Source organism: Plectrocnemia conspersa, unplaced genomic scaffold (assembly GCF_051122295.1).
Source record: "Plectrocnemia conspersa isolate PC_06_02 unplaced genomic scaffold, ASM5112229v1 ptg000003l, whole genome shotgun sequence".
Lineage (NCBI taxonomy): Eukaryota > Metazoa > Arthropoda > Insecta > Trichoptera > Polycentropodidae > Plectrocnemia > Plectrocnemia conspersa.
In genome coordinates, this window is record NW_028277167.1 from 20,807,600 (window position 1) to 20,827,144 (window position 19,545).

The following is a 19,545-nucleotide window of genomic DNA, read 5'->3' on the forward strand; positions in this document are numbered from 1 at the left end:
TTTGAAGTCCAGCTTAATTAAAACAACTATTTAAGCAATTTATAAATAAATTACTATAAAAACAATAGTTTTAACACGTGTTCATTTGAGAGTACGAAAAAGGGAGCATAGTCCGAGGGAAAGCAATAAAAAGTTTTATAGAAGGGAAAGTTTTCTGGGACAGCCGCGTTGACTCGCCGCTAATAAGTGTCGAAGGAAAATTCAATATTGAAACTGGGAGTCTTGGGGAATTTTAATTTGAATTTTCCGCTGCGTTGTTTCCGCTCAGTAAGCTTTTCCTACCTATTTGAGCTTTCACACATATTTTTCATATTTTGTATTGCTTTTATATATTTAAATATTGTATAACGTTAATAAAAATAAATATAAGAAAAACTAAAAATATTTTCATACATACAATAAATTTTGAACTAAAAGTTCATGACTTAATTTATATGTACAACATTATTTCGATATACAAAATCATATTCATATTTATAAATTGTAACAAAATATTGATCGTTTAGGAACTGCTTTTTTTTATTATTTTATACATACATACGTATGTTCAGAATTATGACCTTTTTAGCTAAAAACACATGTATAAGAGTGTGGTACCTGTTGAACCATTATTTACAAGTATCGTATCTGTTGACAAAATAATGGAAATTATATTATACTTTTAAGAGAGTTTCAACCACCTGCACAATTTGTTATAATTTGGAAGTCAAAGTCACTTCACTTCAGCATCAAAACCTGAAAGTTTATTCATAATGCACAAATAAATTTAAAAAGTATTGATCTGATTCTAAATTTTTACTGCTCGAATATTGTGTGTTTTGTGAAAACACATATGCGCAAATATCATTCGATAGTTTGTCCGACTATACTAGTTTATTTACTATTTTTATTTTTTTAAAAAGGTGCATGGAATTTCTAAATTAAAACATTAGGTGAATACACAAGATTAATTCGTGAATTTATGGTCAAAAACGACACCGCCGTGATGCCGCAGCCATGATATTGCTTTTGGATAACAATTTGTATGCTTTATTAAGATAAATTTTATGAAAATAAGTTAATATGTGAAATATAAATATAATATAAGGAGCTTGCAAAAATATTATTAATATATTTTTTTGCAAAAATTAATATTTTCATTTAATTTATCAAATTTAAAGTCTGTCTCATCTTTTCGAAAACCCATAATATAAAATATTATTTTTAGTCAAAATTCGTCCCGACAACGCCAAATGCCTACATCAACTCATTTAACATTCAGTTCGGCATTAAGGACTGCGTCATTCGCATAAATATTACACGCAGAGTGTGTATATAAAATTAAGCGATTAATTCCGTTTAAATGCCCGACTGAATAATTCACGCCCAAGTACATATATGCCCCGTTTCAAACAATGATTTATTTTACGCCATAAAGGTCGCATTTAATATTGTATTGTTTTCGAAATTTTTGAAGTGGGCGTGCGTGCGACGTTTCGAATAATGTGAACGCGCCCTTATCGCCCGACACCTTCTTTGGGTTAACAACCCATTTATGGCGGTGGTGAAATTGCCCACCGAATTATTGCAACGCTAAATAAAATTATGGGAATAACGACGGCGATACGAGAGAATTTCCAGAAGTGGTCCAGAAAATAATAAAAAAAGAGATAAAAAGTTTATTGGAGTGTCGTCTCTGAAGCGGGATGCTGCTGACTTGCTATGAGTATGATAATGTTATGTTGATGGAGATTTTTGTTCACATTAGAATGATTGTATTTATTTACAATGAACATATAACATTATATGAACTTTTTCAGTGGGACCGCCAATTACAGAAAAGTAGCTAGTTTTTTTGAAGTTACTGTTGGCCACTACAGCAGGTTAAGAACGGCAGTATTAAAAGCAATCTCAAATCCACGCAATATGTTTTTTGAAAGCGACGAAGCTTTTATTTATTTATGATTTATGTCGTGTACCTTGTAACTTATGCTGGTAAAAGGTTTCCCACTGTGGTGTCCCATTTTAACGAATAAACCTTTCTTTCTTAGACTTAATCTTAGTAATAGTTGTTATAAATAAATAAATAATTAAAATAGAAAGGGAACATTTAGAGAAAAGCTTAAAACTTTGTACAGAAAGAAAATTATGGTACTTATATAAATTTGAATTCAAGTGTAAATTTTAGTTGAATTGAATACGTATGTATTTATTTATTAACTCATTGCTTAAAAATAAAATAAAAAATGACAATTTGCTCCAAAAGTTTCTTTTAGATAAAAAGTATAGTGCTAGTTCCATTATAAAAAATTATACCACTTTCTTTTTATATTGTGTTGTATATAGACGTACATCTTTTACAATCTAAATAATACGCCTGATACTAGCAAGCTTTTTTATCTTTTGAATAGTGATTTTTTTTCAAAGGTAAACGATTATATACCGTAAAAGGCATTATGAAAAATATAACCGCCGATATGATAGCATTTTATTTGAACGCCCTTGAGACTGTTATAAAAACATTAAAATGAATAAATATCAAACATTTTTCGTGTTAAATAAATTACTTTTCATTCCATTGGACCATTCTGGGAATTAAATTGCCTTATATAATTGCGTCTATCGAAAAAAACGTATTATATAAGGTGATCTGTCCGTATATTTATTTTTTAATGCGCCCTACCCAAAAATATATATATATATACCCAAACATTAAATAAATTAATTAATAAATAATTATTCAAAACTAGTGGGTGGTAGCAGAATATTTTTTTTAAATATGTTTATTTCAATAACATAAATAATTTTACAGATAAACTAATTATATATACATGTTACTGGTTCATAACTATTTTCATGTTTACAAGTTGAAAATATGTTTATTAAATTTAAGCTGGAAATCCAAATATTGTCGCGAATTATATTATATAATATATGTAAATATCTAAAACGTTTTATTGATTATGATTAAATATTCTAATGGAGATTATAATTAATCAACATTAACTTGATTACATTTTGTATACGCGTCTTTAATATGAATTATAATTAACTTTGTGTGATTTATTAAACATATTTGATAATACAAATCTAGCTAGTTTTTTCATCTTAAAATAAGGTGTAAAATAATTTGCGTGACATTTTTGCGTCTAAAGATCAAAATTTCGAATAATGATTTTTTTATCTTATGAAATATAATCTGTTTCTATAATAAATATATTATGGCTTGACATTATATATAATACTATTTTGTGAGAAAAAAAAATACATTAACTGGTATTTTTTATTTACTACAACTTTTTAATCTTGCAAGTATATAAGTTAAACTGCCAATGCGTACAAATTACCCTTGAAACATTTTCGCTTGATTCGCGATATTGAACTTTTTTCGCTCGGTTATCAATCATCGTTCTTGTAGGCTTTGCGACATTTTTTTCTGGTGCGTCAAAAAAAAAAATGGTATCTGGGGCGAATAAGCTGACCGTTCGCATATGGCGACATTATTTAATTATTAATGACCGCGTCATTTTTTTCGGGCCCATCCGTACAAAAGGAGACAAAGGGCCGCGGTGCCTTAACGAGAATTAAAGCTCTCGTTTTACTCCCAGGGACATTATTACCGCAAACTCATAAACATAACGCATAAACGCTTTTGTATATCGTTCTCTTTGATCGCGGTTTCGTTCGCAAACGCTTTTTTTAACTGGTTTCGACACAGAGGCGAAATGGGAAACGACTCTTCTTTAAATTCAAAGAGACGCTTACCTTTGCATGCGGAAAGATTTCACCGTTTCGTTGAAGGCAGATTAAACTTTTGGCAGACGTTGAAAGTATAAGTAGAACATTAAATTACGTACAACTAGCAAAAAAAAAAACAACATAAAATTTTATATCTTTAATAGGCTAGATTTATTATAATGTCATATCTGTACAATACCTTTTTGTATTTATATTTTAAACAACAAAAAAATATTAAAAGCTGAAATTTTTGGCTTTATTAAACGATATTGTCCATTAAATTATTTTCATGAATTATAATAAAGTCCTTCTACCATTACAAATGTCGCATTAACTATTAGTAGCACATTCTAAAAAATCATCTAGTGTGTCACTAGTGAGTTCTTAGCAAAATAGAAAAACAGGAAAAATCTGTGAATAATAATTAATAGATATATTATATATCTGATGAAAATAGCTTTTACATAAGCAAATCTTTATTATCTATCTATATCGTACCATTAAAAACGAAGAGCAAAAAGTCACAGTATCCCACTTGATCCTCCACCTCTTTTAATGAAAAACCAAAGCTCACCTCAGCACGCGAGCTTAAAGCTGCGCTTAACACACCCCTAAAGTAAACTTATACACCACCTGAAATCGCTGACCAGGGAGAGCAAGCAGCACATCCCCTCTGTTTGCCTTCAGTTAACGCGAGTTTTCCAGTAGCGTACGTGATGAAGCCTAAATGAAATCCAGCCTCTGTGAATATACTTTCTTCGATCGCGGCCTTAATTGCTCACGTCGCAACGAAATTGGCGTTTGCAACTTTTAATTCGCTACCTACTTACTCGTGCTCACAGTGGAAATTAAATGTAAGGTTTAATTAGATGGAGGTTTTTTGGGACAATAAGAGAAATTATCAAAACGAATCAACTTTGTTTACACAAACTTAAAAGAGTGTATAAATATATATTTATATTAAAATGTTTTTAACCAAATAATGTACCATATTAAATATTTAAAGGTAGAACAATATACTTACACATGTTATATAATAATTATTAGTATGTAACATAACATACAAGTAATTAACTTTTAGATGACTTTTCAGCCTAAATTTATTAGATTATTTTAGCTATTTTACATTGGATCGGTATTTTAATCAATTTTTGCTCAGTATTTATATAGAATGATTAATATATGTGTATATTAATTGGTCAGTATTTCAATTATATGGTTTAATATGACAGATGCTTAGTGGTTATTATCAGTAATTATATTGTAATTAGTTTATTTTGACAGATGCATTGTAGTTATTACTAGCAATTATACAAAAAATAATTATTATTTACTACTAAGTTATAATTAGTTCATAATGTCTGATTTTGATTGCGGTTATTTATTTAGTAGCAAACTTTGAACATTATATAGTCCTTGACTTGATAAATTGCCAAAGGTTAAAAAATTCCGTAAGTCAAATTAAACTTACATTTCAGCAATTTTATTATTATATGGTTTATTTTAAAGAATGGGTGAGAATCAAAAATAGCTTTGAACTTGTTATGGCGTTCATGTAATATTGCATACAGTAATCATAAATTAAACGATATATGCATTTATTTAATAATTTTTTAGGATATTACATGTACAGCATATTTTGTCTGCTCTAGTTCTAAATTCCTGAAGTCGCAGAATCCATTAGCTGAATTCCACTATGCGAATTTATAGACAAGTTCTGGTAAGTGAACATTAAGAGAAAACATAAAGATTTTGAAGTTCGTTGATTGCATCGTGGTGTCTAAAGTCTGTGCGATATATATAAGCAGCTAAGGGTGCCTGGGTATTTTTCATTGTCGTGAATTTCACATAGTGCTACCAAAACGTCGGTGGTGGTTACAAAACCCTCCTTGTGTGTAAGTAATGGAAACGGCTTCAATGTGACGACCTACCCGCCACCCACATATTGTAGCCCATGGTATTTTCTTAAACGTTTTCACACCTTTTGCACGCTCAAAATGACATGAATAAAGTAATAAGCGTGAGAAAGTGTCATGGGAAAATGAAAAATTATATTAGGCCTATGTTTTCCGCATGGGTTTCATATTATATGATATTATGTTATAAAATAAGAATAATATCATAATATATTTATAAAGACTGAATAAAAAATATTCATGAAACTATTTTCAATAAGAATAGCTTTTATATATATTTTTCATGAAAAAATTATACATGCGATTTTCCTATCTTAGCAATGATAAATATCTATTTACAGAACCAACTATAATTTTAAAATATATAGTTTAAATGACGAAGCGCAACGTTAGTTATTATAATGACTTTTAAACGGCTTAAATTATATAATATCTCTTTTATAACTATATAAATATATTAAAAAAACAGATACACAATATTTCGGATAGTATATGAATTCATCAAAAAATGACAAAATCTAGCGCAAAGTTCATTCGGGAACTATAATTATTTTATGGAATACTTTGAAAACAACTGAACTACCCTCTCGGGGTAAGTAATATATGTATATATGTTACAGAAGTGTATTGTGATTCGGTTGTAATACATAATAGATCCATTATAAATTAGATAAATTAAATAACAATTTTTATAAATTTTTGGCAAGTTTGGTGATTTTTCAAGGTATGCTAATGGAATTATTAAATTTAGTAAGGTAGATCTTTATTTATCGTCTAAAAAACTTCTGACTAATCTCTGTCAAATATAAGGCTTTTAAAAACCATGGTTTTAGATGTTAAGCTTATAATGTTTTGCTTGCCGTGGAGTAGAGTACATGAAAAATCTCTAAAAAAGGCAAGCTTCAATGATTTGAAATTTAAAGTAAATTAAAAATAAGGCAACAAAATTTTAATTATTAAAAAATGCGTTCTAAAATAACCGATATGGTATTTTGTATGGTATTATATTTTACGGTTCTTTTGTCAGCGTTTTCGCAATTAAATTTGCCGAGGAATGCACACTTGCTTATTCGAGCGTGCTGTGGACTCATTATATTGCGTATATATATTTTTTCCAAAAGTTTTTTGTTCCTCCTGTACGGGTTTTTCTACTTGATCTTTTAATTATATCGTCAACAGTTTTTAAAAATTCTTTTGACAGCTAAATGTACTATATTGCGTTTTGTCAAGTAACCAGAACGACAGACGATAGAAATTGGTATTAGTCTCGAGCATTACACACAATATTTTAGTAACAATGGAAAAGAGATTTTGTGACCAAACAATTGCGTTAATATTTGTAAATATCAAACTACCTAATAACACATACATTCCGAGACGTGAATCACTCATAAGTACCGTTGAAAAAACTACCATTTGTTTGGAAAGGATGCGCGATAGATAATACGTTCTACCCGGCGCAAAATAGATCTTCCTTTTTTTACCCTATTACCGATCGCCATCTGAACCATTTATGTTTTAAGGGATGAAATTTTTTTATAAGTGTGTTGAACAATGGACGAAATTGCCCAGCAAATATCCTCATCTGCGATTTGCCAGAGCTGTATCGAATCAGTAATATTAAAGATGTTACACTTGGTCATATAAAGAGAGACGAGCAGAGAGGAGAGAAAAGACTTAATGGCTGCCTTGTCAAACAGCAGAGATTATGTGTTGATATTGCCTAGCAGATAATTTAAAAATATAATTTTTTAATTAGAATTTAATGCTTTTGCCTCAAATCATTAAAGAAATCTAATCTTAATATATTGCATATTGTCAAGTAACCAGAAGACTATGGAGATTGGTATAAGTTGCTGACTATTGACCTGAATTATTGTGTTTGAATATCATATGAACCTTACCGTTTTACTATTTTTATCGTGTCTGTGAAATTGCAATTAGTGATTATTATATAATTATAATTTCGATCTATTAACACAGATTATGTTTACTTAGATTTTTCTAATCTCACGGATGAATATCGTGATGATTAATTTAAATCAAGCTAGGTCGTATATATTAAAAATATTTTTTTTAATAAAAATACATATACGTATGTATTAAAAAATAGTAATAAGTCATAGTGTGAACGAACGGTAAGTAGAATATTTATTTATTTATATTAATTCAAGACAAAGAACATGAAATTCATCAAAAAATTGAATTGAATTAAAGAAGATCAAATAGTAGTAAAATGTATCTGTAATACAATTATACATAGTTTTCAGAATGATTTATGAATGTCTAAATATATTCCTTTATGATAAAGTGATAAAGGTATTGTTTTTTATATGATTTTGAATAGATAAATCAAGTACTATTAAAAAAAATATATAAATTATATCTTAGGCTTTTAAAGTTAACTTATAAAAATAAGTTTATGCAAAGAAATATGCTATTTTCATAATGAGTCGGTCTAGATTCTACCTGATTTTTAATCGATTTTAAAAAATAGATAACACTTTTAATGGTATAGTGATAAATAACATGATCATATTTTCAGACCTATTGGTATATATGTATAAACTTTCATCCACACGGATCACCCTTGTGTCAGTTTGACCCTTTGTCAGTCTGAAAGTCTTATTTTTATATTGTGACTAATTATATTTTCATCCCTGCAAACGACTCGCCCTTCGCTATCAGCCAGGGGCGTCTAACTCGTAAGAAAACAAAAAAATATCCAATACAAAATTTTATGGCGTTCGATAATTTTTTATTACTGAACATAACCGATCAAAAGGTCGGAGAGACTTTGCGCCGTAGAGTCGTTTATCTCTCCCGCGGTAATCTAGGCAGTTACCTCAACAGCTTCGCCCCAAAGAGCACAAGTGTCTTAGTGAGTAACGAAACCCTCGGGAGAACACTCGGCCCCTACACCGACGGTATGTTATCTTCCGTGGAAATTGTTAAAGTTTTATTATGATATGCAAATCGCCCGGGGGCGCTCGAGCCGACCCTGGCGGAGGCTTAAATACCACCCTGTACCTATGCTAATGGCAAATTTGAATGCCGTTAAACGCCTCTCGTTTTATATGTATGTATAGTTTTTTTCTATCACTCCGTCTCGAAAAGCACCGATGGCGATATACATATTTCAAGTTGACGCGTTAAGGTAGAATTAGTGATAGACTATTATCATAAAAATACTATTTAAGAGAAAATAGTTACATTTATATTAGTTACTAATAATGGACATTTAAAAATACTAATCAAATAACAAATTAATTATTTTGAATCTCATGTGCTTATGCTACATATGTAAGTAATGTTTATGTTTTAGGGAAAGTACAGCCTTATGGGGAAATTTAGAAAAGAATATTAGTTAAATAGGTATACTGAGTACCATAAATCACTATAAATATAATGCATATCAACGCCCAAAAAAAACACGTCAAATGTTTAACATAAGCTTTGAAAGCAGCTGAAATAATTCAGATTCTGCTGAGGACGACGGCAGTGCTTAACAAATTCCATCGCATACGGTAAATATTTGTCTCTTCAAGAGCAATTCAATTTTTCAATAACAATAAGCTTAAAATAATGTATTTAACAATCTACTTATAATGATGATCCAACTTTCACTAAAAAGTTTAATGTATATATAAAATATCTAGTAAAAATTAAATTAATAATATACAAAGTAATTTCAAACATTAATTTTCCTAATAATTTAACAATATGTTGTATTTCAATTAGTGTTGTTTATTACCTAATATTAAATGTAATATTATTGTTATTTTAAAAAAATAAATATAATATTATTATTATTATTTTAGAAATTTATAAGCAAACACTAAATAAGAGAATGAAACTCTTGGGAGATATAGAAGTATTATTAATAAAGTTAACCCACTAAAAAATTCATCTACATTTGCATAAGTTCATAAATAATAAAACATGTTTAATACCTAAAGGGGCTATATTGTTATCCTTATATATAATATTCCCCTTTTTTTTTTAATACGTTACATTGTATGGATATTTTATTGTTTTCAAAATAATAAATATGATATACGTAATTAGCTGAAAAGCTAATAATTTAAGTGAAAGAAAGTAAAAACAATAAATTTAGCGCTAGTTTTAGTAATTTCGCTGGAGATTGAATATGTGCTTGGGAATTTTGTGTTTATATGTAGTTTTAAAGTTTATTTTATTTTATACGAGATTAGTGTGGCTTAGCGATTTTTTTTTTCGATATTTTCTGGGATAAAAATGTTTTTTGATTGTTAGTATTTAAAGTTTTTAAGATAAGTGTAAAAAGGTTTATTAAATAATATTTTTTGGATGACTTGAAAATTAAAAAATAAGTAATAATGGTATTACTTCATAGCTAAAGATTGTTTTAAACGAACAATGTTTATTTTTTTAATTAATTTATTAAATGACGGTAGTAAAAGGATAACCGATAAAATATGTTGGATCATTATTGAGATTTTTTAATGAACGAATTAAATTTGTTATTAAATCTTCCATTGTAACCTGACAGGCGTAAGCCCAATGCGTTACAACGAGATAAATCTGTACCATATGAGCCAGTCAATCGAATATAATGAATACCTACAACTAGCCACCAAACTGAATGTCTGGGAATCGGTGACATCTACATTTTAATAATTATAAATTATTATCTGTAATACAATGTATAAGCAATAGATGTCACTGCAACTAGGCCGGTTTTTTTAAAAGCGTATTTTTTATTATAAATAAAAATTCGAGTGTTGAAACCGCAACCTTAGAGTTACTTGATAATTTAATGGATTACGAATGAATGAATAAATGGTCTAATTTTAATATCGAAATAAACATTTATATTTTTTAAATATAACATAAACAAAAAAAATATGTATTTGTATAGAAATATCGAACATACAAAAAAGGATGTAAATAATAATATTACGAAATAAAATTTATTACCAAAAAATTCATAAAAAAGTAACGTCTTTATCGTAAATGCGGAAATGTATTTATTCCCAAGTGGTCAGATTTTTACCCAGAATAATAAAAATAACAGGTTACTGCGAAAAATATTTTATAATTTACATATTTTAATTTTTAATACAAAATTGCATTACTTTATATCTATATTATTTTCAAGAATATAATATATTTAAATTTAAGCCTTGGAGTTAAATTGTTCGATTTATTCAGTGAAAAGCTTTTGTTAGAACTTATATAGTATCGGAGAACGAAAATATTTTAAAAAGTCGCCGCCGACAATGGAACGTTTTGAAACTTTTAAAATCTAAGTTTAACAAAGCGATTTCTCTCGGCATTCACTTAAAAACTCTTCTTAAAAATCGACTAAAAATTATATAATACACTAGCTTAGTGAGTGTATATTTCTTTGGAATTTTACATTTGAATTATGCTAATGCTCTTAAGAAATCGCGTTAGCGCAATCATCTTTCTTATTTTTTTTACATACTGATTCCACTTTAATAGCGTTTTGGTATATTGCCAAGGCATAAGAAAACTTTATGTCGACATATTATGCGATATGAATGACAACTTGAGCCTTTATTATTTACTCATTTATTATTCTCTCAATGGCCGTAAAACAAGGAACATTTTTCTTCAGAAAGAATTTTTAAAAATGCGCAAAAAAATCTCTGGAGAATTTACAAATATTAAGATTAAGATATTCCCTTCTAAGCGTTCATGGTTGGATATTGTATTATATTATGTTATACATAAAAATCGTTTTGTAAGGCAAATTTATTTTAAATTATAATTCAATCAAATTAATTCATTTTTACTAAAATAATAAACAAATTACTATCGTTAAGCATGATAATTAAATCAAGAGAAGCATCATAGTGTTTTTTATGACTAAATTTAATGTGAGCGAAATGTTCATACTATAATATGCTATTATATTATAGCATAAAGCTGGTTATAGCGAGTCCGAATATAACATCGTTTATATGGTTATGAAACGTAGCCGGAATTTAGGGTTAACATAAATTATGTCAACCCGAAATTCCTGCATAATCTTAAAATAGTATTAATCTCTCTAATAAAGACGAATGTGAGGTGTTGTGATATTTCATTTTATATAGTATATAATTATTCAAATTTAGGATTCAGATTTCTTTAAATTTGTAGTAACACTAAAATAATAATCAATAATATTTACACAGTTACCAGAAAATCCCTGAAAATCAAGCGAATGAGCAATCTTAATTCAAAAGCTGGGAGCACGGGGTAGATGGATGTGCATTACGTGACGAACATATTTTATCTTTAGCTATTATTAATCTTCCATTGCAGCATTACAGGCGCTAGCCCAATGTTATACAACGGGGTAAACACAATCAGAAACTACTAAATAATAGTGAGACACCAGACTAAAATAAAAGTAAATTTTATTAATATTAAACTTAGATTACTAATTACAATCGATAGGTGTTATCATGTACGACCTAGTTTGATTTTTTAAATTAATCACTATGATTTTCAAACGTGAGATTAGGAAAATCTATGAAAACATAATCTGTAATCATCGATCGGAATTAAAACAAAAAAAAGAATTACTAATTTTGATCTCCCAGACACAATAGAAATTAAAAAATACTTGAATCCATATGGGATTTAAATAAAATGGGTAAAACGCTAATTGGTCACCACTGGTTTATCGTAATGATTCATATATTTTATAGTCCCACTGTGGAACTTGTTACCTGTTGCTTTCAACTTAATATGGACAAACATTGTTTGACTTTTAGGTTCAGTTTTTTACAGACAATTTTTTAGAAATTGAAAGGATGATATTTATAATGTATAAATTAGTGAACCACCTTTATTAATTCATTTAAAAAAATTGCTAAGAATAATTGTTCAGCAATCGATGAACTATGGCAGAGACATAATTTCAGATTTTTACAGGGGAGGAGGGGGGGGGCAAAAATTAGGTAATCAGTGGTCGTTTATTTAATATTTCCATTTCATCATGATTCAAATTATTTCATTAAATGGCATGCATTTTTCTGGCCAAATTCAATGGGGCTTAAATTCAATGTCTGTTTATAATCCACGTCAAAATCAATAAAATCGTGCCGTCGCTGTCGAAGTGAAAACGAATCAGTTATTTAGCGTTTATATTAAGACTTTTTAAACAATATTACAACTTAAAATAAGAGAGAATCGAATGAAGCATATCTAAACTGGATTTTGACCAATGGAAGAGGGCAAAAAACAATTAGCATTTCTCAGAAATCAAAATTTCATATCAAAAGCAATAAAGTCGTGCCGTCGGTGTCGCAGTGAAGACGCTCGTTGACGTGAAATTTTGATTTCTGAGAAGTGATAATTGTTTTTGCGCTCTCCTATTGACGAAAATTCGGTTTGAATATACTTTGAAATCAGAAGATTTGATATCAGAAGTTCGTAGCAATATCGGTAAGAATATCTATTATATTTTTAAAACCAAGTGCAGACAAACTATGGAGTAATATGTGAGATGTCTATCTGTACTTTTTCTTCTGATTATTGTACACTGAGTCAGCTTAGTTTGCATTTTGGACTTGACCTAATGAATGTTCTAAAACTGTTATTAGTTTTAGAGTTTTTATTATCTTAGGTGTGGGTTAGGACAGTAAAAGGACGTTTCGCAACTGTCAAATTGAGTTTCATAAATATTTTAAAGCAGAATATTAGCGCTTATTAGTTAAATTAAATTTTTGTTAGTAGAAATATATATCTACTGGTAAAAATGTATTTGGACTGATTTACTGTAACATTTATACATCACATGTAAATAAATAATGATAATAAATATATATATCACTACATTTTGAAAAGTTAAGATCACATAATTTTACTAGCACCTGCCAGATATTTTTTAACTAGTATTCTTTCGGTGAAAATATATTCAGATATGATTTCACTGAAATGACATATTTAAAAAAATATTTTCGGGATAGATTCAAGGCTATTTTTTAAAGACTTTCTTTGAGGGTTAACCCGAGAATTTCTGGCTTAGAATTAGAGATGTCATTTCAGCTTTTTTGATATTTATTATTCATAAGGATTCATAGTATTTAATTAAATTACACGCAAGGGGACAAATACCATCTGTCCCATCCAAATAACATCCCTGCTATATGAACAATATCAAGAAGTACTTAGAGTTGCTTTATATGAAACCGAAGACTAGAACAAAACTTCAATTATAGTTTCACAATTATCGTGTAGACTTTTCATTTTAAGTTTCAAAATGTCAATAGCAATAGATAATACTCACGAGTGCAATGCCTGGGTTCATCAGAAGAGTCTCCGCAATCGTTGACGTTGTCGCAGTACCTGTTGACCGGAATACACCGCTTGTTTGAGCAGCCATATTCGGATATCTTGCATTTGGTGTCAACTGTAGCCTGTATCTGTACTGCCTCCGCTACCGGCGGGATGGGAGATGCTGCGCCCTGGACCAGTGGCAGGAGTGCCACAGCCAACAACACCCATTCGCACCCTGGAACACACAAAAAGGAAATGAGATGTGAGTTTAATATTTCATATTTACATTATTTCCTTCTCGAAAGGCAATATCTCTATGTCGCATGAGTCGACCATGAATCCTACGAAACAGAATATTTCATACTAAATATAATAATATATAATACGAGAGCATATACAAGTATATACGCTTGGAGGTGTGCTATAATGTGCAGATAAGTAAAAGCTCGTTCTTCCGAGTCCATTAAAGTATACGATGATAATATATCTAAGACATCCTTGTATGTCTGTACAGCCTTAAAATAGCAATTAGTAATTTTATAAAATTATTCATGGTTCTTGTAAGGTATTGTTATGACCAAGAAAATAGGTTAATGGCTTGTTAAGACCGAGTCAACTACAGATCTTTAAGGCCAAGAATTAAGGTTAAAGGGCAATGGCTATCAAGCGTGACAAAATTGGCATTATCCTTTCTAAACCCTCATATAAATGCTTATCGACGACATTGCCTTCGATTTCGTTGCCTTCGGAAGCCACCAGGTAAGCACTACATATATGTATATATATATATAACTTCTGTATTTCTTTCAGTTTATTAACGCGACATTCTACTTTTTTATTGTTTTGAAAAAAAATCATGAGCTTGTATATTATTAAAAAATCTCTAATTTTGTAACATATTCTTTATTACTATTATTTGAATAATTTGTTACTTGTATTTTAATAATTTAATGTAAATGTATCGCAATCAAGAAAAAGCTTCACGTTTAATGTTATTCTATGTCATTTTTTAAATAGTATATAAACATATCATAAATGTAATCTAAAGAGCAAATATAATTTTATTAGATTTATTGGGATTGATTGAGGGTATACATATTAGCAAAATATCTATATATGTATATAAACAGTTAATTAGTTTGGTAATAACACAAGCTTGCTAAGTATGAAGTAATACTAAAACAAATGTTTCTAAACTTACTTAAAATAATGAGAAAAAATATATACAGCACATCTGTATATTAACCTAACCACAATAATAGTAGATTAAATACTATCAATAAAAAACACTTATTTTAATACCGAAAAATATAATACAAAACCATATTAACCCCAATATTCTATAGAATCAGAGACTACGACAAGACATATTACATTGGGGGCGTAAATTAAATTTTCAGCAGCTTCATATCTATTTGTAAACATATAAATATATAAATCTTAAGATGAATAATTTAAAATTAAAACTAAAATATAGTATTTATTTGACTTTCCATTTCAATTTTTGATTTCTTAAACTTTTACTTCATATTTAAAATAAAATTATCTAAAAAAATTGCTTAAATATAATATTTTCTTTGTATTCTTAATTTTTAAATAAATATTCAGAAATCTACATAAGTATTGAAAATAATTAGAATATGGCACAGACCAAGAATTGTAAAAAATAGAATAACAACGACTGAAATTGCATCGCGAGTTCTTTGAACCTGTGTGTGTTCAAAAATGGCATTTCATAGTCAAACATATAGTACGAATTATGTTTAAGGGCTACATTTATTTATTATTTTTTTAAAATTAAGATCATCGTGACCTTAACAGGTTAGGCAAATACGCCATGATTATCAAAAATATAGTGAGAAGAAAAAATAATAATTTTTTTAAATAAAATAATATGAACTAGACCAGCTCCTCGTAGCTGACATTAAATATATCAATGTGCAATGCCAGCGTATTAACACTTAAAGCGCCGGAATCTGAAATTCGATCTCTAACAGACTCTTACTGACATCTTTGAATATTTTAGGGCACCAAAAAGATTAATTATATTTTAGATATTATATTCTTCTAACAGATGCCATTATTATAATTCTTTCCATACAAAATTAAATATTAAAAAAAATAGTGGTTTGATATTTTGTTAAAAAAATATTTTTGAATATCCTTATATTATATATTAACCTAAATCAGTGGTTTTTGTATTCTTAAGTTTTTGGCATTTTGTAAATGCCGACAAAAATTTGCATAAATTGAATATTTACGACCGAAAAGTTCCATATTAAGAAGCTGGATGACCGAATCAGCTAGTGCAGGCGTCCTAGCTTAACGGTCATTTGTACACTTTTAAATCATCTGCACCTAGAAAAAAACTTGAATTTAAAACTGTCGTCTTTATGACATTAATAAATAATACGAAGGTATAATAATAGACCCTTGAGGGACCCCCAAAAGGTATGAAATACTATTTCAACAATCGGCCGCCATATGTTACAAATTGTCTACGATCGCTCAAATAACTCGAGAATAACCGAGTTAAATCATCCGAGAAACTGAGGTTTGAATTTTTTTAATATTAAACTATGACAAACCTCGTCGAAGGCCTTCTTAAAAGTCGTATATACGACATTAAAATAACTACGATGTCAAAATTAACTTTAATGTATTAGCTTTAAAATGGTTTTGTTTCTGTGAAAAGAATTTGAATTGAGCTAAATGTAGTTAATCACATAAGAAAATGTAGTTTATCACAGTTGTAAATCCAAGTTAAATTGCAGGATAAATGCAATGGAGAAAACTGTGAATGAACATTTGTAAGACTAAATAAATCTATCATTTTATAAATATTCTTTAAATAATTTTCTCAAATTATTAGGGTTCACAATTTTAATTAAAGCTGTACATACATATATACTGTTTTCTTGTATATAAATCAACTAGAGATATACCCCCATTATGCATTAACTACTACTAATATTTTTAGCGAAGCACAGACAACTCCAATCTCCTTTAGGTACACCTTCGCAAAACGCTGGGACATAAACTCGTTCATAATTGATTTTCTTGTTCCGCGTTCTTGTTCATGAACGGTTCCAATTATATAAAATGTATGTTATGGTGCAGATGGAGAAAGTTTTTTTGTACTCAAAACCCATTACGATTCCGACGAACCGGCACGAGGGAAACGAGGGTTCGAAACTTTTCCGGAGAGTTTCAGCGGTAAATACTTCCCAAGGAGCCCCCAATCAATTTGTTAGTAACAATACGAATGTTACAATTCCCCTTCCAGAAACTTTGTCCGATCCCGCTGCTTAAGGCTGATAAAAAATAAATTATATTCGAAGGCCCTTCGGGTGTGAGAAAAGCACCTAAACAAAGACGCGTATTTACATTTTAATCCTTAATAAATTTTATAAACCTCCCATAAATGCTCGCTGGGTAGAAGTTTCTTCGTGTATCTTAAACCATGAAAGGGTTTATAGTCTTGGAAATAAAAGGAGCATTGCGGTATGTTATGTACAAAACGGTGTATCGTGTTTTGACTTAAGTGAAACGCGTTTACTGGGAACTCACACATGTTTCAAACTGATTAGGTAAATCTGATCAAATTGTTTAATATAGTTATAAATTGAGATATAGAAACATTTTTTAAATACAATGATAAGAACGATTTAGGTGATTTTTTTTTTTGCTGTAATAATGGTTTTAATTTATTTTGCTGTAGCCAAACTTCTTCAGATTTATTTATTTATTTATTTTATTAATTTATTTAGCTTAATAGCTAATCTTTACATCTAACAAATTTAGTAAACATATATAAAAATATATAAAAAATACATAACAGAAAGAAAAAATGAAAATATACAATAATAAAGTCTTAATATTATAATTTATTTCTATATGTACGAAGGTGTTTTTTTATTCCATTTATGAAACCCGTTATATTTTTGCTGTTTCGGATTTCTCTTGGAAGACTATTATATAAATCAAAACCTCCGTACATAATTCCCCTAGCCGTACTCGTTTTCTTATACTTAATTTTCTTTAAATTTTCTCTATTTCTAGTATTATATTTATGTACATCTTTATTTCTTATTAAATACTTATTAAAATATTTTGGTAATATATTATTTTCTAACTTATATATAAATACTAAAACATTCATACTCAATATTTCTTGAACATTCAACCATTCTAATCTATCAATCATACTTTTACAATTAGTTAATTTATTTTTATTTAAAATTACTCTCATTGCCCTATTTTGTAATTTTTGCAACATTTGTTTATCTAATTTATTTAACATATTTAATAGTGTTGCACAATAATTAAAATGGGGCAATATTATACTATTGTAAATTATTTTTTTTGTATTTATACTTAATATATTTCTTAATCTAGATAATAAACCTATTTTTCTACTAATTTTTTTTAATATGTAATTACAATGTTCTTTAAAATTTAATTTTGTATCAACAATTACTCCTAAATATTTTATATTATCCACTATTTCTATACTAGAGTTATTTATTACTATTTTGGTACTATTATCTAACACATTTTTATAATTAATAAACATACATTTAGTTTTATTCTCATTTAATTTAAGTACATTATTCTTTAACCATATTTCTAATATACTTAATTCATTATTTAAATTATTTACAATTTCTTTAATGTTATCACCTATGCAATAAAGATAAATAACCAACTGCATCACAATCATTGCCACGTGAACGTCGTGAAAGATAGTATCCCCAAATATCAATAGATTAAAAAATACGTTTTATTAAAATTTATACGGTTTGATCGACATTAACCTCAATCTTCATACGTACTAAGTATATATTACATGTTCACGTATAAAATATACCTGGCTCAGTCAAATTTAACGTATATGTGCATTAAATCAGAAGCAAGGATAATGTTTTGTATTATAAAAGAAAAAACTCACTTTTCGGCCTCAATTCAAAATTTTAAGATTTTACTACATTGTTTGTCTAGCTTAATCAATGTATTCTTCTAATTCTCAACACATTATGTATATATTTAATTTTCACAGTTATAACACACTTAGTTAATTTGCAATCCAATTATTTATATTTAGTCAAATGGAACAACACACATGATGAAAATTGTTTTCGCGTAACAAAATTTTATTATTATATAATAATTATTTAAAACGGTTGCCACGTTACTGTCGGCCATCTTGTTTTATCTCTGAATGCTTATTTTTTATTGTTCGACAACAAAAGAATAATAAACTGTTTGAAGTATCATTTAAATGCATTCTTTTACTTGAAAATAATAATTTATTGACAAAATTATATGAATTTTTACGATATTTGGCTGCAGTTTGTTGGTCTATTAAATTAGAATTAATGCGATATTTACACTTAATAATCTGCTGGTTAATAATAATAAGGGTCGATTTTTTTATTAAGAAAAATATTAGTCCATACTTTTGTTTGTACACATAAATTGCCCTAGAGCTTTCGTACCATTGAAGCCTAAATTTATACTTCAAATCGCCCCCCTACTTTATGCATGTATAAATCTTATCAAAGAAATAAACCAGCTAAATATTCAAGTCAGGTCATTTGTTTTGGGTGCTGTGTGCACAACGGCGAACAAAATT

General features: G+C 28.5%; 1 protein-coding gene across 1 annotated transcript in view; it reads right to left on the reverse strand.

Moving 5' to 3' along the window:
- LOC148236914 (uncharacterized) overlaps positions 1-19,545 on the reverse strand; it is an 82,177-nt gene that overhangs the window by 21,845 nt on the left and 40,787 nt on the right. Inside the window, exon 2 of the mRNA XM_088182211.1 lies at positions 13,921-14,145. Coding sequence (XP_088038337.1) covers positions 13,921-14,145 — 225 coding nt within the window. The remainder of the gene's footprint in view (positions 1-13,920; positions 14,146-19,545) is intronic.